Consider the following 23248-nt stretch of genomic DNA (forward strand, 5'->3'; position numbering starts at 1 on the left):
ATTGCCTGAGAGAAAACAAGGTATCTAGGTCTCGATCGTGCATAATGGCATTCTGCTTCTGCCCTGCCATCTGCTTCCTCGCGTTTTCGCTGTCTATCATCTAATGATCTACCGCAACGGCTACCCGAGTCTCCAGCGCCGCTGTTTGCCCATTTTGAACAAACCGCACTATCCATCCGTTGTCGAGACGTGCAACTTTGAGGCCGCAAGTCAGCAAGTCAACTGGCTCGTTTGAAACCGAGCCTGGTGTCCGATTACCGGAAAGCACCTCATCAAAGAGCGAAAAAAATTCTAAAAAATGAAAAAGAAGTAAGTAGAGCAAAAGAAAAACAAGGTGATGATGACAATCATTGAGTTATGGGGCCGAGTCGGAGTTTTTGTGCTTTTCCCTCTGATCGCGCCGTTTTATTGCTTTTGCTCCACCTCGTTTCGCTTTCTACTCAAGAGGGATGACGGGGTGACGGGATGACGGGCCTGAGATGGAGGTGATGGGTAGGCAATAGGTGGACGGATTCTGGCTTTGGGTTTGTCGTTGGCTGTTGAGATTGATTTATCTTTGGGATTTTCAATTTGCATCGAAGATGCGGCATGAGACGTCCAAACGAACTAGACACAGCGGTGGAGAGAAAGGCAGCACTACGTAATAATCATCTCCATCTGGGGTCCATCACACAATCAGACCGCCATTATCATTTTCAAAACAATCTACTTGATCACACCATTTTTTATCCTGGGCACACGGCCACGATACTGCCAACTCGAAAAAGACAACAAGCGCTCGGTTGGTCGATCCGAACCAAGCAAATATAGACCAACCGCGCATACGCGCGCATTGACGTGTCTTACCTCTTGTCTCGCTTTGTCCTGTCTTAGATGTCTGTCTGTAGGCGAGCCAGCGAGCGAGCGAGCTGTTCCCAAAATTAAGCTCCCGTCTGTCTGTCTGTCTGTCTGTCTCAACGTGCTGTATCATCTCCCACACGGCCGGCCAGGAAACCAACAACCTAAATAACCGTGCCCATGACCGTTTCTGTCTCTCCACCACAACATGCTTCGGTTGCCATCCGAACGACAGACGAGTAATTTGCCGACGGACGGCGGCGCCTTTGTTTTTTTTTTTTTTTTTTTTTCTTTTTGCAGCAGCGACAGTCTCTCATGCGCGCGTCAGTCAGCCAGTTACGGCGGCAAGCCAACCGAACGAGACATGCAACGGACCACGCATGAAAGGATAGACGCGCTCACTCCCGCCGCGCCCCGCTACCCGCTATTCGCGACCCGCGCACCGGGACAGAGGCGATGATGCGGATGCTTTGAGGCTCTGACGGCCCGGCCCATCGATGTTTGATTGCCTGACTGACGCAACCATGATGGAGCGGCGGGCGGCGGAGCAGACGATGGGTGGACGGAGAGCAGCAAGCAAGCAAACACCACCTATCGCATCGTGAATGGATGGATGGAGAAGGCGCTCGCCCGGCTGGCTGGATGGCTATTGCGCACGGTCTGATCTGATCTACGAATTGCTAATCTTGATGCTGTGGGTGTATGTAGGAGCGCGACCTGACCTGTATACATCTCGAGGCGTTCCGGATGGATAAGAAGGGGGAGAAGTACTTGGTTGCCGATGAGGAATCTTCTTCATTGAATGCCTACTGGTACCACATCGCCAACTCCTCTTCCTTACTCTTTCTATTCTCTCTACATCGAATACCTACCTACCTACCTAGCTACCTACTCCCCTCGCTTCATCATCGTTGTGGAGGTGCTCCAGCCAAAAGCCCGCCTCTACCTACCGACACGGCCTCCTCCCTCCAAATCCAACGGCAACAACCCAACGAATCACTTGCACGCCGTACATTTTTTGCTTCCAACGATCTATTCGGCCCTCGCCCGCCCAAAAGCCAAACTCAGCCACCTTCGTCCGGCCCGGCCAAACCCATTCGTCGTGCGTCCCTGATCGACATTAGGACTCCCCTCAGGCGCGCCACCACTACTGCGACTTTTTACCGTGTGTGACGACAGACTACTAAATACCGTACTGTTGGTTGAGTCACCGCTGCTTTTTGCTAGCTTGCTCGCTCGCTTCTGCTGCTGCTGCTGCTGCTGCTGCTGCTGCTGTTATTCATCATCAACACAGCCACGTCGTTGACGGCGTGGGAGACGAAAGAGGAAGCGAGGAGACAAGAAAAGAAGAGAAGACAAGAGAAGAAGAGCAAGAGCAAGGGAAGTGTCGAAGAGCGAGGGAAAGACGGGAAAGAAAGGCTGTGAAGAGGAGAGGAATCGCGATTTCAGACGGCGACGACAACGAGGACGAACTTGGTTACGACGCAGACGACAAGACGAGTTGATTCGAATCCGCACTGTCGACACTGGACACTCACTCTCAAGTCTTCTTCAACCCATCCATCCCGTCGGTCTCCTTGGACTACCACGACGACGACGACGACGACGACGGGCCAGCACCAACGTCGACCACCACCACCATGCACCCAACATCTCCTCATCCCCATCCCCTCCCTCTCCCTCTCCCGCACACCCAAACCCAAACCCTTCTCCTCATGCGCCACCAACCTCACTCCCTCGCCCTCTCACCGCCGCAGCAAATGCATCAAACACAGCAAACATGGCAATGCTGCCGCTGCGCCGCGTACCATCCCGCCCGCGCCCCCGGCTGCGACGCCCGCCGCTGCGGCCACGTGCGGTGTGGCGGGTGCGCGTGGTGTTAGGGAAGTTTGCCCGCGCATGTTGGCGAAGAGCGGTTGAGGAGGTCGAGCCAGCCAGGCGGGTTTTGGTGGATTGGGAGGGACAGGGGGAGGAGAGTACGTGCGGAGGCCGTGGGACGAATGCTTAGAGGGACGGGAAGAAGGCAGGGAGGCAGATAAGGGAGCAGCCGAACGACGTGCGAACGAAGCAGCCCAATCTCGTTCGCCTACCCGATGGCATCGAGGAGACGCGTCCACGCGCAAATGGATTGAGGGAGGGAGGGAGGGACGGATGGATGGACTGGCGAACGGCGTTTCGAGACGAGAGGTTTTTGCTTTCTTCGAGACCATCTTTTTCCTTCTCTTTGAATTCTGTTTCTCATTCTGGCCATGCGAAGGGCATGCATGGCATACCAAATCGGGTTGTCGACATTTCGAGCTTCTTTCGTCATGGGGTTTAATGTTTGAGGCACGTTTCCCGGAATAGTACAGTGGTGCGGTTGGTTCAACAGGGAGTTGGGACACTGCGGAGCATCACTGTTGATAGAAAGATTTGTCCGAATGGAAATACCACCAGCTTCATTGCCTTAAAGATGCGTGCGGTGCACGACGATGGTGCACTTTTCGGCCGTTCTAAACGCTCGCTCATTCTGTGGAAAAGGGACCACCCGTGAGAGCATCAGCCATCAGTCTATCGTTGGAATTAATGAATCGAGAGCCGCCTTTCTTCCCACAGCAGCGACGGAGCAGGGAGAGGAGGGGCTATCTTGTCCAACACGCCATCGAACATTCGAAACTCGAATCTGCTCTGGACTGTTGTGAATCTCTACTTATCCTCTTGACCAGGCAACGCCAACTCCTAGGCCAGTGAATGTTGATCCTATCCCGGCCAAAAACGCTCCTCAAATCTCAACATCGATGCCGAGATCCATGGAGCCAATCATCTCATCGTCCATGGTCTTCTTCGTAAACGTCGGAATGCCCTTGCGCTCCTTCTTCTCCTTCTTAGGCTGCGACGGCGTACCAGTCCTGCTGATGTCACTGCCGTCGAAGAGCGGGTCACCCGTGACCTTTCTGGCCTGCTCTTCTTCCAGCTTAGCCAAGCGTGCCTTTTCGGCTGCGGCAGCCTTTTCGACGGCCTTGGCTGTGAGAGCGTTGCGTACTTCATCTCGGTTGGCTTTGCGGATGCTCTTGTTAAGTGCCTGCAACTTGAGCTCACGGGTGGGAACGACGGGGGTGTTGCGTGTCAAGGCGGTCATATCGTATGCGTACTTGTTTTGCCTTCGAAGCTTCTCGGCAATCTCCTCGTCGGTCCAACGGCGTTCTAGCAGACTGTGGATGCCGTTGAGATACTTGTTCAGCTTTGACCGTGTTGGAATCTTGACACCATCGGCCTCGCATGTCCGCTTGTATTTTTCGAACTCGGTCTTGGTAAACGTCAGCACAGGCACCCTTCAGGAGCATGTCCTCATCGACTCACCTCTGTGAACCTCGAGTCCGAGCACATGATAAAGGGCCACTCCTTCTCAGCCTTGCCAAATGTGACCAAGACGTATTGATCAGTCTTGACGGGCTTGCCAGTCGAGCCTTGCATCGTGTAAGGATTGCCCTCAGTAAAGTCCTTGATCTGACACATCCGGTAGATGCTTTGTCCAGTCGACTTGTCCAGCCCGATGGAAACACGGCAAAAGCAACCAATGAGGTGTTGGCCAAAACCCGGGTAAAAACAGACTTTGGAAAAGTTGGACCTTCCCACGCGGACGCGTTCAAAGTCTCTCAGCTCAGCGGGAGGCTCATCGCGAGCAGGAGACTTGCGACGCTCATCCCACTCAACGTCGCTGTCACCCTCGGCATCGAGGTCAGACTGATGACGCTCGCTCGCAACAGAAGGAGACCGACGAGTGCGGTTGCGACGATTCCTTTGCTCAAAAGTCTGTTCCCTCTGCTTCTTGTAGGCTGCCAGCTTTTCGTCGCCACCCCGAACCCTCTGCCTGCTGCTCTTGCGCTGGTCCTCATCCAGGTCTGCTGTTCCCGCTTTTCGCTTCTTGTCCTCCTTTGCCTGTCGACCGGCCATGAGCCGCATCATGTTCATGTCCTGAGTGCGACGTTCCATCTCTGCAAGCCGCTCGGCCAGGATGGATTCTCTTTCGAGCTCAGGCAAAGCCATGATTCGCGCCTTGTCCTCGTACGATGTGAATTTTCCTTCGATAGGATAAGGATTACTGTCTTCCGGGCCAGAATCGGCGCCAGCATCGGAATCAGACTCGTCCATCGCGCCGGAGCCGAGGGAGTCTTGCGAGGAGGCTCCATCAGAGCTTGACTTCATCAGCCGTGGTGTTGAAAGAGTTCTTTGGCAAGATACTCACGCTTCGCCCTCTTCTTCGCTGTCATCCTTCCTACGACGGCCCCCAGTCTTGCGAGATTTCGTCTTTCGGCGCGGAGGAGACTGTTCTGGAGAACTGTGTCGATGGGATGGCTGTGGTGAAGAACGTGGAGATGGAGAGCGGCTTTGGCGAGTCTGAAGGGCATCATCCTGCTCCTCGTCACCTGCGGCATCGCCAGCAAGGGCGAGGAGCTCAGCATCAAGGTCGAGACCGTCGTCAGACATGGTGGTTGTCAAGAGCGACGAGTTGAGAGAAGAACACGGAGAGAAGTGAAGAAAGAATTGGCGTTAAGTCCTCGAGACGTAGCAGCGGAGGTCCTGAACGTGGCCTTGCGGTTCAGGAGAACTGGAGCTGGGGGCTGCTGGCGGCGCGTCGGTGTCTGATGGCCCACGCGTACCAGTTGATGGGTGAGGGGGTGAAAGCGGCAGAGCGCAACAGTCGTGGAGAGCTGGATGGATAGAGAGAGGCGGAGGCTGTGCGGGTGGTGGCAGTGGTGCTAGAAGACGAAGACGAAGTCCAGGTCGAAGTGAGCCAGCAGTCGCGGTCTTTGGCTATGCGACATGGAAAAACTCCGGAAGTGCATCGGCAGGGCTCGGATCACGTGTGACGCAATCAGCGGTGCAGATGCCCTGGGTCCGTGCGCAAGGAAACGCGCCGCCGATCCCTGGCGATTTCAGGCCAAAGTCTACTGTGAAGTGTCTCTGACCTCACCATTGCTATCCCTCTTATTCACCTCGAATTCCCTTCTCGTCTCTTCGGTTTGAGCATAGATTTCCCAACATGTTTTCCTCATCTTGCAAGTCGGCTGCTCGCGCCCTCCATCCGCATTTTCCAGTCGCATTAGAATTCGCCGCCACAGGAGCACTCGTACGATGCGCAAGAACAAAGCGCTATACTTCGACAGCTGCCGCGCCGCAGGTGGAACAGATCTCGAGCCATGACTATCAATCGCCAGAGACGTCCAGAAGAACACCGCTCAGCAAAGAGCAAAAGGAATTTCTGGATGGCGCCGTGAGTTTGCCAGAATCATCCCTGCATTATTGCCAATGCTAACGGTTTCCAAGCTGCGAGTCAACCAAGCAGGAGAACTTGCTGCCGTCCTCATCTACCTCTCCCAGACGCCGCCCATTGTCCGCTCGCATCCCCATCTCCGCCCACTCATGAAGCACATGCTGGATCAAGAGCGAGGGCATTTCGACACTTTCAACCATCTACTCGCCAAGCACCGCATCCGTCCCACAGTCATGTATCCTGTCTGGACAGCCGCGTCAACACTTCTTGGCTGGGGCACTGGCGTCATGGGGCGGGAAGCTGCCATGGCATGCACAGAAGCGGTCGAGACGGAAATAGGGCAGCACTACAACGAGCAAGTCGCCGAGCTCCTTGACTGGGAGAAGCAACTGGAGGCCAAAGGAGAAGAATTGGGTCCTGAACTGAAGGAACTTCTCACAAACTTACGGCGCATACGAGACGAGGAGCTCGAGCATTTGGACCACGCGGTGGAAAATGACGCAAAGGAGGCCCGTCCCTACGAGCTACTTACCAACGTTATTAGAGGAGGCTGCAGGGCGGCCATCTGGTTAACGGAGAAGGCTTAGGAGAAATAATTTTGGCCAATCATTGTCTAGTGGCGTTCAGTGGAAACATGGCTCAGACCCCCTTTTTGCCCGGTCATTGGAGTTTGTCTTTTGGGTGGCATCTCGACTCACAACCCGATTCTAGAGTTTTACGATTAGTCAAGAGCTTCGGGATACTTCAGGACTTGGATGCTCTGCAAAAGAATTTACTGTCAATACTTCCATTCGCAAAGGGCATTACCAATCGAGTCAATCTGGGAAACAACAAACACCTCCGGCGCACATGAACACCGGGTATATAATCACCAAAGAAACAGCAACAATATTCACCCACCTCACCCGCCTCGGTCTCACATCTCCGACCTCCACCGCACCTCATAAGCCCGAAAAACACAACATTCACAAACCCATCAATGACAGAGAAAACATACCCTCCCTTGCTCGTCACCTGCAAAAGCAACAGCAAATCAAGCCCTCGCCCACCTCAACCCCACCCTCATGACCCTCGCAGCCGCAAAGCACAACGCCGCCGCCGCCATGCTGCCGCCCGCCCACACCAACGCGAAGACAAACGCGTCGGGCCGCGCGCCCTCTCGCTTGCGCCCTATATCCAACAAATGGCCACCAAGCGGCGGACCGGTCAGCGCCGCGCAGCCAGCAGCAACGAGCACGATGGCGGTGCGCAGCGGGGCAGCGGTGTTGTGGGAAGCGGGGGAGAGAGCAGCGGGCAGTGGCAGCGGCGTAACACTGATATTACCACAGTGTCTGGAGCCGAAGTCGACGTGCTCGATGTAGCTGTTCGGGTTGCAGCTGGGCATGCTGGTCGACGAGGCGTTTGGCGCGGCGACGGATGTTGTTGTGCTGGTGGTGGAGGAAGCGGGGTTGGGGATGGGGATGGCGTCCCACTGCCGTCCGACGGCGGCGTAGAGGCTCATGATGCCCCCACTGGCGAAGCCGTACAGCGCAGACACGGTGTAGAGCGCGGCTGAGGATGAGCGGGCGGGGATGTAGCTGTAGAGCAGCACGGCGCTGGAGAGGGCGCACGGGACTAGCGCGTTGAGCGGCCCGCTCAGCGTGTCGGAGAGGAAGGCTGGAAGCAGTCGGCCGGGGAGGTTGGCGGCGAGCATGGTTAGGAGGTATGTTGTTACTGTTTTTGTGTGGGATGCGGTCGAGGGCCCGAGGGATGCGGCCGCGTACGACGTTATCTAAAGAGAGAAGGTCAGCTGGAGATGCTCCGAGAAGACGGGACCTGTGTGAGTAGAAGGGCACTGACGTAGTAGTATCCGAAATAAAGTCCCCAGAAGGCAAAGAACATGCCGACAATCATAACCCAGAACGCGCCGTCGAAGAACACGACACCGAGCCGGACCTTCTCCTTTGCTGTCCTGGACTCGCCTGCCCACGGCCTGACGACCAGCGTCGGGAACAGCATCGTGACGAGCACAATGAGCGCGAGGACGCGATATGTGGAGCCAAAGCCGGTCTCCGGGAGCAGATACTGGACGGCGAGCGTAAAGACGATGCCGCCGACGCTGGCGCCCATGGCGCCAATGCCAAACGCCAGACCGACCCGCTTGTCAAACAGACCCATGAGCACGCGGACGCCCGAGCAAAACACCATGCCGTTCGCAATGCCGGTAACGAGGCCCTGCGCTACAAAAAGCGTAACCCAAGTGCGGCACCAGCTAGTGGCCAGACAGGCGCCGAGCAGTAGGACGGTGCCGCCGTTGAACAGGAAGCGGAAGTAGCCGTAGTCGTAGAGCAGCGAGGCCAGCGGCGCTACGAGGAACAGCAGCGCCATCTGCGTCGACCCGATCCACGCTATCTGCGACGCGGCGTGGTCTTTGAGCAGCGTGTTGCGGTACCATGGCTCCAGCGCCCCAAATGCAAAGTTGAGCCCCCAGCAGTTGAAGGCGACAAGGAACCCGGCCAGCGCTGTGGCCCATGCGACGCCGCCACCGTCTGGGGCCCGCACGGCTAAGGCGTTGATGGGCGGTGAGTAGCTGCCTGCGGACGAGTAGACTGACGATGAGGCGGGGAAGAGGCCGTTCTCGCTGCTCGTCTTTTCAATGTCGTGGATGCGGTACGTGCGGTTGGGCTTTGCCGGACCAGAGTGGTCATCGCCATACGTGTCGTCGTACTGTCTCTTTGGGAGGGGAATGTCGAGCTGAGGCGTGGGTATTGTCACCTCAATCCGCGGCGTTGGCTCGTCACTGGTGTTGACGGTCGATTTGGAGTTGGATCTTGATGGGGCGCCTGGGGTGAGCAGGACGCTCACCGAGCGCCAGGAGGAATGCCGCATGATTGCTGTGTACAGACAATTGCGTTGCTTAGAGTGAGGTGGTTAGCTGTGGTGGTTGTATATTGAAGTGAGCTTGGGCCACGCAACCACAGCCCGTGACGCTGCTGCAAAGGGTCAAAGAGAATGGTCACACTGGCATCCGTGCATCCGTCGAGGGTGCGCGCAGGGTTCGACATGTTCTATATAGCCTCTGGGTGGGCGGCGAGAGGGCAGCACAGACGCTGGAATCCCTCCCGAAACTTGGAGAGAGGGGCATCCATTCCGAAAGTCAGAGCCAGATCGCCCAAAGAATGTTAAACGTCTTCCCCGCCAACTGATTCCACAGTGAGGCTTTCTTCTGTGACTGGCTGGATGGAGAATAATAGACCCCCAACGCCACAATAGCCCTTGCTCTTGAGATTGAGGGAAGTGATTCGAGGAGAGACCACTTGTGAACAGTTTGGAAGATGGAAAACCTGAGCGCAAGTAGCTGGGCACTTAGACGCGTCAGCGACAGACTGCTCGTGATTTTCGAATTTGAGGAGGCTGAACGGCGACTTGTTGGCTTAGTAGAGGTTTTGCGTCCCGAATGGCCAGCCGTTTCCATTCCCGTCTCCTGCCCTTCACAGGCTGAGTGGCATGACTGGCGGCCTCCGAAACTCGATACCTGTCAAGGTGTCAAATGTCATTGTGGAGAAGCAGGAAACCCAAGCATCCGATGGTCATCGACCAGATATTCAAAAGATGGATGAATGAGTGACGGCAGTTGTGGATGCGTTGCGAATTGACAAGTGTCGAGACAAGCTCGCCCAAGCAACGAGCGTTACCAAATCGGGTTGACCAAGCGAGCTTGACTTTGATTACACGCTTGGAAATGTGGTAGTAGTACTCCAACGACTTAGCATCTCGGAAACAAAATGCAGAGCATGAGAGATTTTCTACCGCGGCAATCTCCAACAGAAGACTGACTGACCTTCGCTGGAGCGGAGCGCGATCATAACAAATAAAAAGCAGCGATCGCTGGATGTTGCAAGCGCACTGTATGTAGAGGCGACAACACATCTGGAAGAAGAAGATACTCTTCACCGCGACACAGCAGCGCACACCATCGCCATTTTGTCATCCCGCAAAGTCGAAAATAGCAGGATAGATAGGGGTGAGAGAGTCGGACGCACGAACGCGCAAAGAATTTCAAGTCATTCTCATGATTCCCTTTGCGACCAGCGACCACATGGTCTTTAGAAGTAGTATGTATTTCCTAACAGAGTGGTCGAGGTTGAAGGAGTGAAAGCAAAGTAGACACCTTAAATACCTCGGCCAGCCTCGACCACGCGCCATCCTTCAAGCCGCGTGCCTGACAAAGAGCCAGCAGTCCATGTTGGAGTTCAGTGTCGAGCGCCGCGCGTGACAGCGCGCAACGGGAGCACCGCGCAACTTGGAGTCGTTGGCAAGTTCTGTCCCGCTTCTGTTGATTTCCCACGCAGCTTGGACATAGGCGACAAAAACGCAGCTCTTCCGGAAACTGTGAAAAGAACGACTTAACAAGAGCATCCTTGGCGCTAAGCTGCAGCAACCAAGATCCCAAGCAATCCTATGATTCGATGATGACCGTTTTTTGACCGAGTTTTGAGCATCAACAGCATCTCAAAAAAGACATTTTAGAATAACCTAACGACACTGACTTTCAACCAGACGCAGTGCAGGCAGCAAGTAGCGTATTTTCAGACCGAGCCTGCAGTAGCAAAGGAAAAGCAACGCAAAGAAAAGAAAAGACGAGAGCGGCATAAACAAGCTTTGTACCCGCCATTGAAGTGTCCTAGAACGCCGGTATCCCCTCCACTCCCCTGATCCACTGACCCTCCGCCCGTTGACCCATCATCTATGGTAAAAAGCCAAGCAATCCCATCCTGTTGCGAACGAAAATCAATCTGTTTTGTTTTGGTCAAGACCTCTCGCCTGGACTAGGATAGGAAAAAGGAAAAAGCGTCAAGAGACCGCCAGGCAACCAGCACCACCGCCACAACCACCGCTCCTGGCGGACGGGCTTCCTCACCTCTTCACCCACACCTCACCTATTCGCTAAACTCATCCGCAAAGCCATCGCTGGCATCGTGAAACGTGTCGCCCTCATCATCATCGTCGCTCTCAACCGTGTACCTGCTCTTGGCGGCGGCCGCAGCAGCGCGACCCGGCCTGGCCTTCGCGTACGCCTTGGCCGCCGGGCTCAGCTGTGTGGCCTTCTTCTCGACGACGGGGGCGGCCGCGGGCTTCGCTTTGGGCTTGGGGCCAGGCTTTGCCTTTTCCTTGGGCGCAGCCTTTGCCGTCGTCGTCGCGGCGGCTTTGTTCTTGCTGCTAGGAGGGCGGCTACGCGGTTTGGCGGCCGCAGACGCGGCAGCGGCGGGCTTGGAGGCGGCTGCCTTGGACTTGGGCTTGACGAGGACATCGTCGTCGCTGTCATTGTCGTCGGCCGAGTCGTCGGATGCGCCGTTGGCCGATGTTTTGCGCGGGGCGGTCGTGCGCTGGGGAGACGCCTGCGGAGCGAGCATAGTGTAGTCCGTGTCGTCAATCTTGTCATCGTCAGTCTCCGGGCTAGGCTTCGACTTGGTCGTCTTGGGAAAAGCGGTGCTAGTCGCACGGCCCTTGGAGGCGGAGAAGAGAGTACGGCCGTCCGAGTCCATCGAGGGGCCGTCGAGACCGCGGATCATGGTGCTGACGTCGCCGAGGTCGTTGTCCTCTATATCCTCATCGCTGTCGTCAGAGAGGACGTAGCGCGTGGGCTTTGCGGCAGCACGCCTGCGCGACGGTGCCTCCGACTTCTTCTCGGTCTCTGCAACGGCAGCAAAGACGTCTTCATCACTGTCGTCGTTGATCTTGCGAGAAGCCTTCGCAGCGGCAGCCTTTGACTTGGGGGCTGGATCTTCCTCGATTTCACTATCATCGCTGATGACAGGCTTCTTTGCTGGAGCCTTCTTGGGCTGAGGCTCCGGCTCCGGCTCAAAATCATCAGCCTCCTCATCATCGCTGATGGTGATTTTCTTGGGAGCAGCTTTCCTGCCGTTCGTCTTTGGCTTGGGCGCCGGTTCAGGTTCAGGCTCAGGTTCAGCCTCGGGCTCAAAGTCATCGGCGTCGCTGTCATCGCTGATGGTGATCCTTTTGGGAGCGGCCTTTCTGGCGTTTGCTCTTGGCTTGGGAGCAGGCTCTGGCTCTGGCTCAAAGTCATCGCCATCGCTTTCGTCGCTGAGAACCATCTTCTTTGGAGCAGCCTTCCTGGCATTAGCCTTTGGCTTGGGCGCAGGCTCGGGTGCAAAATCATCGCCATCGCTCATATCGTCAATGCCGATTGGCTTAGGTGCCGGTTTGGCGGCAGCATTTCTAGGTTTAGAGATAGGCTTCTTGGTGACCGGCTCGTCGGATGCACCGTCAATCTCCATTGGAGTCGTCGACGCCTCTTTCTTTTCGCGGGTCGTCAAAAAGTCCATCAGCATGTTATTCGACTTGCCCTTAGGAGCTGATTCAGCAGCCTATATTACCTGTCAGCATCTCATCAAGCGATTCCAGAGTCAAAAGGAAGCTTACCTTGGGATTCGCTGCTGCTTTGTTGACAACGCTGTCCGGATACTTGTTCATGAAGCCCGAGAGGAAACTCTGCTTGGACGCAACTGCCTTCTTTTTGGGCTTAATCTCAAAGTCGTCGTCGCTCATGGCGTCGCTGTCATCGGCCTTGCGCTTCTTGGGCGCCTTGCTGCCAATCTTGAGCTTTGAGGATGCACGGCGACCCTTCTTGCGAGACTCCTTGGCTTCATTCTCCGCCAGCTTTTCCTGAGTCTCCCACTCCTCGACAAACTCGTCCAGGTCGGTGGTCCACAGGTCCTTGGGCGACTTCTTGATGAGCTCATCAATCTCTGTCTCCTTGTCGCTGATTTGCCTAAGCAGCTTCTCGACACGCTCCTGCGTGAGGGACCAAATTGCCATACCCAGAAGGTAGTCGTAGTCATTACTACCCGGCTCCTTGTCTTCTTCCGAGTCCTCTTCCTCGACGACATCTTCCCCTTCGCCCTGATTCTTGGCCTCGTTCTTCGGAATGGGGTCGAAGCCGAGTTTCTTGAGCTCAGCCACGATGACGAGCTTCTTCTTCTTCGACACCACGAGCTTGTTGTCAATGATCATCTGGATGAACCTCGCCTGGTTGGTCAGCTTGTTCAGTTCCTTTGTCATTTGATCAAGCATGTACTGCTTGCGCTTCTCGTAGAACTTGAGGCGAATGTGGTAGAACTCCTCAAGAATGTCAAGCTCGGTGGCGTATTTTTGGATGCGGCCCTGAGCATCGAAAGCAACAAGATTCGACGTGGCAATAGGCTTGTAGAGCTTGAAGCGCTCCTCGAGGCCCATGTTGAGGGCCTCCTGCATGTTCTTGGCATCCGCCATCTTTATGATGAAGCTGACCTTCTGCAGCGTATGGTACTCGTTGTAATCCTTGATGAATGATGGGATCTTTTCAGCCTTGATGATGCCCTCAAGCTTGTCCTTGAAGTCTTGAGTCCACACACGAATCGGCAGCTCCGTAATTTCGACTTCAAGCTCTCCAGTCTTTTTGATGATGCCCGTGAACTTGTAGCGGTCTCCGCCAACATCCTCAATGGTACCCTTCCAACCCCTGAACCACGGCATCATGCGTTTCATATCCTCTTTAGAGCTACCGTGCATGCGGGCCTTGAGGTTGTCGACGATCTCAATGGGGTTGTAGTTCGGGATCGAGGAACTCCAACCCGTGCCGATGCCGTCTGCGCCGTTGACAAGGATCATCGGTAGAACTGGCACGTAATTTGTTGGTTCGATAGTCTTGCCATCGTCTTGGTCGTAAGTGAGCAGCGGCTCGTCAGTTGTGTGGAAAATGCGACGAGCAAAGGGCGACAGCCTCGTGTAAATGTAACGGGCGCTGGCGGCATCGCTACCTCCTTGGAAACGGGAACCAAAGTTGCCACTAGGCTCCAAGACGTTGATGTTGTTTGAGCCAACAAAGTTCTGAGCAAGACCAACAATCGTCTGCTGGAGAGAGGCATCACCATAGGCATAGTTTGTCATGCCTCCGACGTGACCAGCAAGTTCAATAACCTTGATGTCCTTCCTCACATTTCTTTTGAAGCAGGTGTACAAGACCTTGCGTTGACCAGGCTTCAATCCGTCAACGACCGAAGGAATAGAACGGTAGTTGTCGACCATGCTGAAGAGGATCAGCTCCTTGTTGACAAAATCATCATAACTGATTTTAGAAGCCCGCATGTCGAGGAACGTGCCAGGAACAAAGGTGCGCAGCCACTCCTTGCGCGCGTCGGCCTTCTTCTTGGAAAAGGCAAGTTCGAAGAGCTCGGTCTCAGCATCCTTCATCGTGTGGAATTCCTTCAAGTGCCTGTCAAGATCCTGAAAGTACTCGACGGCATCTTCGGGCCTCGAGGTTCCCAATCCCTTGTAGTACTTGTGGTCCCATCCTCGTTGATGACTTGGGTCCTGCTTCCACTCTTCGTACTCTGGCATTGTGAAGAAAGACTTGATGACCTTGGGCTTCTTCGGGTCGCCTTTCCAGACCTTGACAATGGGGGTGATGAATTCCAGGAGGAAACCCTCAATCTTGAGAAGGCTGGGAAACTGGACCTGCAGGAAGTTGATAAGGAGGCCTTTGATGTGACTGCCATCGTGATCCTGATCAGTCATGATCATGATGTGACCGTAACGGAGACCTTTGGTATCTGTGTACTCCTTCTTGTGCTGCAACCCAATGAATTTCTTGATGTTTTGGATTTCTTCGTTCCGGGAAATCTGATCTATAGAGGCATCGCGGACGTTGAGCATCTTTCCGCGCAGCGGAAACACACCGAAGAGATCGGGATCGACCTCTGCACGACCAGCCAGAGCAAGCAAACTGGCCGAGTCACCTTCTGTGAGAATCAAGGTACATCTGTAGCCGTCTTTTGTTCCAGCTCTGTTGGCGTCTGTGAGCTTGGAGTGGTTCATGCGCGTTCGCTTGGCCCCGTCGGATTTCTTGAGGACCTGATCCGCCTTTTGCTGGGCAAAGTGCAGAATGTTGTTGACAACTTCCGTCTTGGCAATGTCCTTGAGGAACTTCTCCGACACCGTACACTTACTTCCGAATTGGCTTGCCTTGGTCGTCATTTGCTCCTTGGTCTGTGATGTGAAAGCCGGGTTGACAATCTGACAGTTGACGAAGAGGAACAAGTGATTCTTGAGATGCTGCGGCTTGAGCTGAAATCCATTCTTGTTCTTCTTCTTGATGATTTCCGTGAGCTTGTTGACCACCTGATCCGCAATGTAGTTGACGTGGGTGCCGCCAGACGTGGTTGCGATCGAGTTGACAAAAGAGACTTGCGAAAAGGCACCATCGGAAACAGCGAAACCAATCTCCCAACGATCATTCGGGTTGTCGGTCAGAATGACGTCTGACTCGGTTGTTGAGCCCTGCTCGGTTTTGATGGCTTTGGTGTACATTTTCATGTACTCCTTGAAGTTCTTGACCTTGATGCGGTCACCATTGAGGAGGACCTTCAGGCCCTTTGTTGTGCCAGCAATGTCGTAGACGCGGCGTTTCGCCAAAGCCTCGAAGTCGTCGTCCATTCCATCCATTCCGAACTTCCTGAAGTCCGGCTTGAACGTGACCTTGGTGAAGGACTCGCCCTTGTGAGATGTAATCTTGGCTTTGCCGCACTTTCCCATGTTGTCTGTCCAAGTCTGCTTGTACTTTTGGTGGACGCGGGAGTCGGCAGTCTCGAGCGTGAACTCTGTACTGAAGATGTTACAAAGCTTTGCACCGTAACCATTGCGACCACCCGTAACTTTTTGCTGATCGTCATCGTAGTTTGAAGAGGTCAAGAGGTGGCCGAAAATCAACTCTGGGATGTAGATGCCCTCGGTCTGGGGACTCATCAGTACTACACGCACAAGACAGGAGGGATGCACATACTCCATGAATCTCAATTGGAATACCCTTGCCGTCATTCCTGACGCTGATTTCGCCGGAATCCCGGTCAATCGTGACCTTGATTTCCTTCATGTTCGGGTCATTGTGCTTGTTGTCGGCAGCGTTGACCAGGATTTCGTCAAAAATCTTGTAGAGACCGGGAACAAAGCTAACTTCGCGATTCTCCATGGACTCGGTTTCTGAGTTGTAGACCCACATGTGCTTCGAGTCGCGCTCTACCGATCCGATGTAGGTGTCGGGTCTCTTGAGGATGTGCTCGAGTTGAGTTAGCTTCTGATACTTGTTGGTCGCATTTGCCGGAGCCTTTGCAGGCTTCTTGGCCGGTAAATCGGGTTGGGAATCTCCGCTATCGTCATCGTTTTGGCCGTCCAGAGGTATGCTTCCATTTTCGATGGGCCTCAGTGGTTTCTTCGCAGTAGCTTTCTTCGGCGCGGGGGCCTTCTTAGCAGGTGCAGCCTTTTTGGTCTTGGGCGCCTCTTCAAACTCAGAGCTCATGTCTTCTTGGAAGACCGACTCATCGTCTGAAGACATGATCGGGGTCGGTTTAAGAGGGGTCGACGTAAAAGAAAGAGAGCGAGCGGGCGCGGGTGAGCGCCAACTGCGGTAGGCTGTGACACTCTGCGGGGACCAAGCGCGGATGGCGGTGGTGGAGCGAAGAAGTACGATCGAGAAGCGAAATGATATCGCGGCCGAGCGCACCTTGAAGGAACGGCCGAGTGTTGACTGAAAATGTCGCAGCGTGAGGTTGGTAAAGAGGGCGGCTGAGAGGGAGAGAGAGAGAGAGAGAGAGATCAATGTTTGTTTACCGGTACGCAGCGCGACGGCAGAATCGCCAGAGTCGGGCGGTCAACCGCGTGTCGCTCCGTGGTAGGTCCCAGACACGTGAGTGCCGCAATCGGTCCTGCCCAACGAACGCCTCAGGCACGCCTTTCCACAACCTTGCTCTGCTGTTTGTTGGGCTAGCAACGATTCGTGCACATTCACGATCACAGCAATCAAACTTCTATAAACCACCTACACGAGAGGACTCCGTTTAAATCGCCTTTTCGGCGGATGAGATCACTCAATCGGCCTTGGAGCATTTAATCCGCCTGCGCCCTTCCAACATAAAAATGATCAAATTCTGAATAGCTACTTGGATTGAGGCCGTGTAAACAACAGCTTCCTCGTCTCCCAGCTGTGGCGCATAGTCTACTGTTGTCCAATCAAGACGCACAAGTGAACCGAACCGAGGCTGGGCAGCCAGACTCGTGGCACTCACGAGCGGGAAGAGAGAACATTTCAGCTATCAAAAGAGCGCATGCGAAGAGGGGTCAAGTTGCTTTGAGCCAAGTATTTAGGAGCATCATCCATAAAGAGCAGTCATAAGGTATAATCAGATGGTTGCATCCCTCACCACACTCTGCTGATAAACCTTGAACCACTCGTCTACTTTTCGTAAGGTAGTGCTCTGCAAAGTAGTAGCATGACCCTCGGCCTTTGAATGATCTACGACCCGGAAGCCGCCCTCTGGCCTCGCACTCAATGGCGCTCGCAAAGGATGCGACGGGGCTTTTGTTCCTGTTCTAGAGTCAAGATCGACGCGCGAGAAGCGCTAGTGCAAGACAATGACCTTCCTTTTCAAGATTTTGATTAGTGGGCTAGGGAAACTCCTAGGCTCTGATTGTTGACCGTCCACAGACGTGCATGTCTTGTTGCTTGATGCTAGATGCAGCACTAATGCGTGGCAGATGCCGGTGCCGACGGCAACGCAAGATCCGAGTTGCCTACAGTTTTCGATGCGGCTCTTGAAGAATCTTACCTTTCATAATGTGTAATTATCAGCACTTGCAAGAGCTGGCTTGACTATCGAACCCGCAAGGACCTTTGGATTGGTTCGGTCCAAATCCAATCGAGAGGATGAGTCTATGGCTACTTTGGTGATCCGTGATATCATGTCTGGGCGTGGTCGACTAGGTAGGGGCGATGTCGCGTGCTGCGTTCAGTCGTTCGCCTCCGCGAGAAATTGTTCCGCAGCTTCTTTCAATTGGCCGCCGTTGCTCTTGACGCCCGCAAACATGTTCTTGGCGATCGCTACCTGTTCCCGTCGAGTCGACTCGTCGTGGTTCATCCCCCGGCCAGGGAGCGAGACATCATGGCTTGCTGCATCCTCACCATTCTCATCCGCAATGCCATCCTTGAGCAAGTCGCTGATCCAAACGGCCGTCATGCCTCGAATTTGAAGCAAGTCGACATTCTTGTCAAAGGGTGGACTGGTCATCAGCTCGTCGAGCCGTGAAGCAATCTCTTGTGCTTTCCGCAGCTCATCCAGTCGGATAGCTGCAAGCTTTGCTTCACGCTTCCTCGAATGCCTTGAAAAACTGTCTTCACTCCTCGACTCAATCTCAGAATCAAGGTCGGATTGTTCCAGTTCCTCATTTTCCAGTGCCTCCTTTGCGAGACTCGCTTCTTGAGAAACTTGGTAGATCCAGAGGCTAAACATGGCTGGATAAAAGGTAAGCGCATTGGTAGCGTGAGGAGCACTCTGTTGAAACGGATATTGCAAGATGATGCGCTCGTAGTAGTCGCGCGCCGCCTGGAAACCTTGCTTGGAGAACATGTCGTGCCTCGGCTTTTCCGTAGATTCCTTGTCGTTGTCGATGCGGTTTTTACGCAGAAGAACCTCTGCGCCAATGGCCCATCGCGCATGGGGTCTAATGTCCAGGGTTGTGTTAGAAGTTTCGCCTCGGAGAAGCATTCCCCACGCGCGGCCGGCGCGTTGGTAATCACCCTTGAGCAAGCAGTGATGCATGAGGGTGGTGAGGACTCCCAAGTGATGTTGCCTGAAGCTCCTTGTTTTTGTGGTGAAGTCGGGGGTGATGCGCGCAGTTTGTGAGAGGCCAGGGGTGAAGATGGGAGGCTTGAGGCTGGCAAGTTTTTGCTGAATCTCAGACGAGAGGAGTTTCGGCACGGTGGTCTCTGTTGGAGCATGTGGAAAAGGGCCCGGGGGCAGCTCGTCGTCGGGATCATGGCCGGCGGTACGAAATTGGCGGGCATCTGCGGCTGAGAGGGTGGAGATGGCGGGAGTGGCTCTGGTGGAAGATTCTGGGCTGGGGTCACGGCCTTTGTCAGAATCTTGACTGTCGCTGCTGTCGTCGTCGTCCAGGCGCTGTCGCTTGCGGGGCGGGGCGTGTCTGCGGGCGCGCAGGCTCTGTGTGGGCTTGATGGGCTGGGCGAAATAATGAGCCATGATTGAAGAGCGGGCGGAGGTGGCTGGCGATGTCGGTGGATGGCGGAGAGAAGCGGTGCGGAGATGCAGTGCGGTTTGAGTAGGGTACATGTATGTAGTTGGCCTGAAGCAGGGGTGCAATCGTCATGCGCTAGCAGGAAGTCAGCAACCGTCTGTTCGCCAGCGCCATCACCGCCGCGGCGTCGCGGCCAGGTCCTCCACAACCAACATCCACAACACCTCGTCTCAACCAACCCAACCCAACCCAACCCAACCCAACCAAAACACCACCCTCCTTTGCTCCCGTGCTGTTGCTTCGCCAGTCTGATCCGCCAACTGCACTGGCTCCCCCTCGCAATCCGATACCATGGGCCAGAGTAGCTCGCGAGGCGCTGCCCAGTCCTCCGGCTCCTCGCCCTCACCACCACGCTCCTCGCCCTCCCGCCGTCGCGATGCGCCCTCACCCTCGGAATCACACCCTCCCTCTCGCTCCTCCCGCCGCAGCTTGAACTTGTTGACCCGCCTGCACTCGGACCGTTCCGATGACAGCTCAACGAGGCCTGTCAATGGTCTCCTCCGCCACCGCCAGAGGTTAAGCCGGGCCCACTCGTCCATATCCAGCATACTCTCTCGTTCTGGCTCCTATTCCCGTTCCCGCGACCGGCCCGACCGAAGCAGCACCTCTGGGTTGTCCTCGCCCGCCTGGCTCACCACTCCTTCGTCTGACGTCGTCGAAACCCCGAGCTCGCCTGCGCCCAGGCTACACCCTCCGGAACTTGCATCCTTGGATTTCGACGACTTTACTGGATCTTTTGAGACCGAGTCGATTGCCACTCCCCAGGCCCGGGAGCAGCAAGACAATAACGAGACGCCGAGCAGCTGGCAGAGACCAACTAGCCTCCTCGATCGCGTGGCTGGTACTGTAGTCCCCGAGAGGGCCGGTGGAAGAGTCAGGAATTCTTTGAGACGCAGGAGGTCTCCTCTGCGCAGCGGTGAGGACAATGCAGCAATGCTTTCGCGTCTTTTGTCCGTTGCTGCAGCTGCTACGGCCGCCACGCTGATGGGAGAGGAGCACAGGGCTGGCGCTGAGGCCAGAAACTTTGTTGGCGGAGACGAGGATGGAACTTTTGACGGATTTCTCCAGTCGCTTCAGAATGGCCGGATTGCATCTGCGCTCAGAGGAAATAATGCTGGTATCGACGAAGAATCCGAAACTCCAGGCTCTCCAGCTCCCTTGAATTTCTTCCGCATGTTCAGGTTCGGCAACACTAGGAGAGAAAACATCTCAACCAGGTCCTCTGACAGTCAGGACGGCTCAGGAGAGTCACCTGAAACACAGCGCACAGGTGAAGATGGCGGTGAAGGGAGAATGGTCCCAATAATAATTGTTGGCATCCGATCCATAACTCCAAGCACAGGAGCCGGCGCCCAACATGATGACAACATACCACCATTCCTAGATGCTCTCTCCAGCTTTCCTGCTCCCATCACGTCGGGGACTGAGCCCAGCATCGACGGCATCCTACGTCAGCCACAGAATGGAACCAGATTCAGTCACAGGCGCCGAGCTTCCATGGGAGGCATCAACACCTATGAAAGCCAAAGACATCAACGTACTTCTGACCGTCCCAGGCCGTTCTCGAGCCTTGACACGCCCCCTGGACCGCGACCTCCCCCATCCACTCCCTCTGGCTTGTCAGCATTCTCCTCCGGGGAGTCAACACCTTCTTTCACTCCGTTGTCCGACACCCCCGCAGGCCAGTCGACGGAATCCTCGCGTCGTGAGAGCCTTGCACGAACTCCTACGGCAGTCGGTTCAGCGATTGATCCCCCTGCAGAGCCTAGATCCCTCCAGTTTAGAAGACAACGCCGTCTTAGCGAGTCGGATCACACCAGGTTCGGCGCGGGTTCATCGAGGCGCAATGGTGTCGTGGAACCAGATCACGCTCCAGGAGAGGGACCGCGGAGCTGGATCATCTACGTCCTCGGCGGCAGCTATCCGGAGAACCACCCTATTCTTACCACGCCAAGTCTGTTCACGGATACTCCCACTTACGAGGACATGATGCTCCTATCGACACTATTAGGGCCCGCAAAGCCTCCTGTCGCCAGCGAATCCGATGTAGCATCCGCTGGTGGTGTCTACACGATCCGGGAGGCGCCGCCCACGGCTGAGGGCGAATCTCAAGGGCTGGTTGCATCTTCTGGTGATGGAGAGGAGGTGATCACCATTGCAGCTGACCAACGTTGCCTTGTCTGCCTAAGCGAGTACGAGGTGGATGAGGAGGCACGGACGTTGGTCCAGTGTGGACACCTTTTCCATCGGGAATGTATTGATCAGGTAGGTCGAGCTCATTTCTGTGTCCTGATATAGATGTGCTAACATTAGCAAAGTGGCTCACCACTGGGCGCAATTCCTGTCCCCTCTGCAGAGGCCAGGGAGTTGAGGAACAAGAGAAACGGAGCAACCAGCCTGCCTCACCGAGTACCGAGTCGCCAGCTTAGCCAACGCCAGCTCTAGCTTAGCTGGGCGCGCGTCCAACGGCTTTGCGAACTTGCCTTCATCTGGCCCGAGAAGGGTCTAGTGCCAGATCACGAGTCACTTGTGAATAAGATTTCTCAGCATCCCACTCCACGACCACAACCACCAATGCTCCGCCGGTCTCGAATGGCACTTCTTGTAGCTTCCCCAACAGGCTCTACATTCTCGTAAAAGCGTCACAAGTCTTGTAACAGGCCCCCTTCGCCCTTTCAAGAGCCTCTCACGAAACATTGCACCTGGAGACTCAAGGTCCGGTTGATTTTACAGCATCCATGGTTCCCCTTCACTTTCTTATATTCAAAACTCTCGGTCACCGGACATTTATCCTTTTTCTCATCTGCGTTGTCCAAAGCAGGAGCTTCTTCATTTCGGGTGGATGCTTCTGATGGTAAATGTTTTTCACTCAAAGCGATAAGTCGGACATAATGAGTCTCTTCTACACCGGGTCAGGGAAATGGGAGCGAACGGCGTTTCTTTTCGGATCATGATCCCCAAGCAAAGCTCTTCCAACGTCACATCGAGGACGAACTGGCTGATGGGAGGTCAACAGTTGGGGCGATTGGGAGGAACACATGACACGGCTGCCTGTTTTTCCCGATTCTACCCCCGTTACTATGTTTCCCTTACTGCACATGGGCAATGATTTTGTTTCTTTTTTCCCACTCATAGCGACAAGCGATTGATGATGTTCTGGCTCGGGCTTTCGCCCCTGTCCTCCAATTCTTTCGTCTATCCCTTTTTCTCATCTTTTTCGCCCTTGCACGTGATGATTTTTTGCAAGCAGTCCTCATGACATGCTCCCTCTTCAAACGACGGGAGGAAGCTGTGTCCATTCAAAGGAATCATCTACCTCTCCGTTATTGTCTTTCCGTGGTCAATTTTCTCATCGCTTCGCTCGTCAATTTGCGGCACCAGCAGCAGTTCCAATGAGCACATGAGGTCAACGGTCAGTCAGAAGCGCAATTCTTTTCCTGTCTTACAAGTCTCCAGCTCATGATTTTTCCTCTTCTCCTATTTGCTCTTTTTGGCATCAACAATTTGTCCATTTGCTGTTTCCATCCAGTCCATTATCTGCAACATGTCAAGTTGATCATGCACCAGGAGCGCGAGTAAAGATTCTGGCTTTCTCTCCCCACTACCCCTGTGTTTTGTTTACATGGACACCTTTTCTACACCACCCACATGTCCCCTTCGTCTCGTCTCATCCCATCAGCTGCTTTTTAGGCAGAGATAGAATAATATGACGATCCTGAAGTTTGGAGAGATGGCCTTGCGACGTCGTCGTTCCGATTCCGCTGTATCTTGATCATTGCCGTCGTCGTCGTCGTCAAGCTACGTCGCTGGCGCCGCCGCGCTGGAAATTGTGTAAGGGGGTTAGTGGGTCGGTGTTCCAGCTGGAGCGCGTGGTGGCACAGGTCCACAAAGCAGACAGGCTGCCGAAGGGAGAGTGGACAGCTGCTTCGCGTTGCTCCCACTCCCTTGTTTCATGCTGCCCCTCTGTACTCAGTGGGCACTCAACACGGGAGGGCAGGAAATAGACAACGTACCCACGGCGCATCCTACCCTCTT

At 54.8% G+C, this 23248-nt stretch overlaps 7 protein-coding genes across 7 annotated transcripts; 3 read left to right on the top strand and 4 right to left on the bottom strand.

Moving 5' to 3' along the window:
- Positions 1-1584: 1584 nt before the first annotated feature.
- Positions 1585-2342, top strand: IWZ02DRAFT_437650 (uncharacterized protein; the record flags this gene model as incomplete). Its single annotated transcript, XM_066766646.1, has 2 exons — positions 1585-2002; positions 2065-2342. 2 exons carry the CDS (start codon positions 1585-1587, stop codon positions 2340-2342), a joined length of 696 nt encoding a protein of 231 aa, XP_066617816.1.
- A 1760-nt stretch (positions 2343-4102) lies between these two features.
- IWZ02DRAFT_465448 (plus-3 domain-containing protein) lies at positions 4103-5618 on the bottom strand. The gene is made up of 2 exons (XM_066768457.1): positions 5063-5618; positions 4103-5011 (listed from the first exon to the last, which is right to left on the bottom strand). The coding sequence occupies exons 1-2, from the start codon at positions 5302-5304 to the stop codon at positions 4165-4167; spliced, it is 1089 nt and encodes a 362-aa protein (XP_066617817.1). The 5' UTR covers positions 5305-5618; the 3' UTR covers positions 4103-4164.
- Positions 5619-5860: 242 nt separating this feature from the next.
- IWZ02DRAFT_386928 (putative ubiquinone biosynthesis protein Coq7) lies at positions 5861-6678 on the top strand (the record flags this gene model as incomplete). Its single annotated transcript, XM_066765502.1, has 2 exons — positions 5861-6091; positions 6145-6678. 2 exons carry the CDS (start codon positions 5861-5863, stop codon positions 6676-6678), a joined length of 765 nt encoding a protein of 254 aa, XP_066617818.1.
- A 403-nt stretch (positions 6679-7081) lies between these two features.
- Positions 7082-9258, bottom strand: IWZ02DRAFT_153382 (major facilitator superfamily domain-containing protein). Its single transcript, XM_066761964.1, has 2 exons — positions 7931-9258; positions 7082-7862 (listed from the first exon to the last, which is right to left on the bottom strand). The coding sequence occupies exons 1-2, from the start codon at positions 8957-8959 to the stop codon at positions 7125-7127; spliced, it is 1767 nt and encodes a 588-aa protein (XP_066617819.1). The 5' UTR covers positions 8960-9258; the 3' UTR covers positions 7082-7124.
- Positions 9259-10749: 1491 nt separating this feature from the next.
- Positions 10750-16730, bottom strand: IWZ02DRAFT_153401 (DNA topoisomerase II). Its single transcript, XM_066761965.1, has 3 exons — positions 15912-16730; positions 12515-15862; positions 10750-12459 (listed from the first exon to the last, which is right to left on the bottom strand). The coding sequence occupies exons 1-3, from the start codon at positions 16458-16460 to the stop codon at positions 11011-11013; spliced, it is 5346 nt and encodes a 1781-aa protein (XP_066617820.1). The 5' UTR covers positions 16461-16730; the 3' UTR covers positions 10750-11010.
- Positions 16731-17910: 1180 nt separating this feature from the next.
- Positions 17911-19158, bottom strand: IWZ02DRAFT_387036 (uncharacterized protein; the record flags this gene model as incomplete). Its single annotated transcript, XM_066765513.1, has 1 exon — positions 17911-19158. The coding sequence occupies one exon, from the start codon at positions 19156-19158 to the stop codon at positions 17911-17913; it is 1248 nt and encodes a 415-aa protein (XP_066617821.1).
- Positions 19159-19338: 180 nt separating this feature from the next.
- IWZ02DRAFT_153504 (uncharacterized protein) lies at positions 19339-21879 on the top strand. The gene is made up of 2 exons (XM_066761966.1): positions 19339-21478; positions 21532-21879. The coding sequence occupies exons 1-2, from the start codon at positions 19505-19507 to the stop codon at positions 21640-21642; spliced, it is 2085 nt and encodes a 694-aa protein (XP_066617822.1). The 5' UTR covers positions 19339-19504; the 3' UTR covers positions 21643-21879.
- Positions 21880-23248: the final 1369 nt, after the last annotated feature.

This window comes from Phyllosticta citriasiana, assembly GCF_038021145.1.
Source record: "Phyllosticta citriasiana strain CBS 120426 chromosome Unknown IWZ02scaffold_21, whole genome shotgun sequence".
Classification (NCBI taxonomy): domain Eukaryota; kingdom Fungi; phylum Ascomycota; class Dothideomycetes; order Botryosphaeriales; family Phyllostictaceae; genus Phyllosticta; species Phyllosticta citriasiana.

Excerpts from the sequence above, each read along its gene's own strand:
- IWZ02DRAFT_465448 (XM_066768457.1), bottom strand. The coding sequence starts at position 5,304 with ATGTCTGACGACGGTCTCGACCTTGATGCTGAGCTCCTCGCCCTTGCT. Across the intron at positions 5,012-5,062 it reads AGCGAAGAAGAGGGCGAAGC|CTCTGATGGAGCCTCCTCGC; the intron begins GTGAGTATCTTG and ends GATGAAGTCAAG.
- IWZ02DRAFT_153382 (XM_066761964.1), bottom strand. The coding sequence starts at position 8,959 with ATGCGGCATTCCTCCTGGCGCTCGGTGAGCGTCCTGCTCACCCCAGGC. Across the intron at positions 7,863-7,930 it reads TTTATTTCGGATACTACTAC|ATAACGTCGTACGCGGCCGC; the intron begins GTCAGTGCCCTT and ends TTCTCTCTTTAG.
- IWZ02DRAFT_153401 (XM_066761965.1), bottom strand. The coding sequence starts at position 16,460 with ATGTCTTCAGACGATGAGTCGGTCTTCCAAGAAGACATGAGCTCTGAG. Across the intron at positions 15,863-15,911 it reads TTCCAATTGAGATTCATGGA|ACCGAGGGCATCTACATCCC; the intron begins GTATGTGCATCC and ends ATGAGTCCCCAG. Across the intron at positions 12,460-12,514 it reads AAGCAGCAGCGAATCCCAAG|GCTGCTGAATCAGCTCCTAA; the intron begins GTAAGCTTCCTT and ends CAGGTAATATAG.
- IWZ02DRAFT_153504 (XM_066761966.1), top strand. The coding sequence starts at position 19,505 with ATGGGCCAGAGTAGCTCGCGAGGCGCTGCCCAGTCCTCCGGCTCCTCG. Across the intron at positions 21,479-21,531 it reads ATCGGGAATGTATTGATCAG|TGGCTCACCACTGGGCGCAA; the intron begins GTAGGTCGAGCT and ends ACATTAGCAAAG.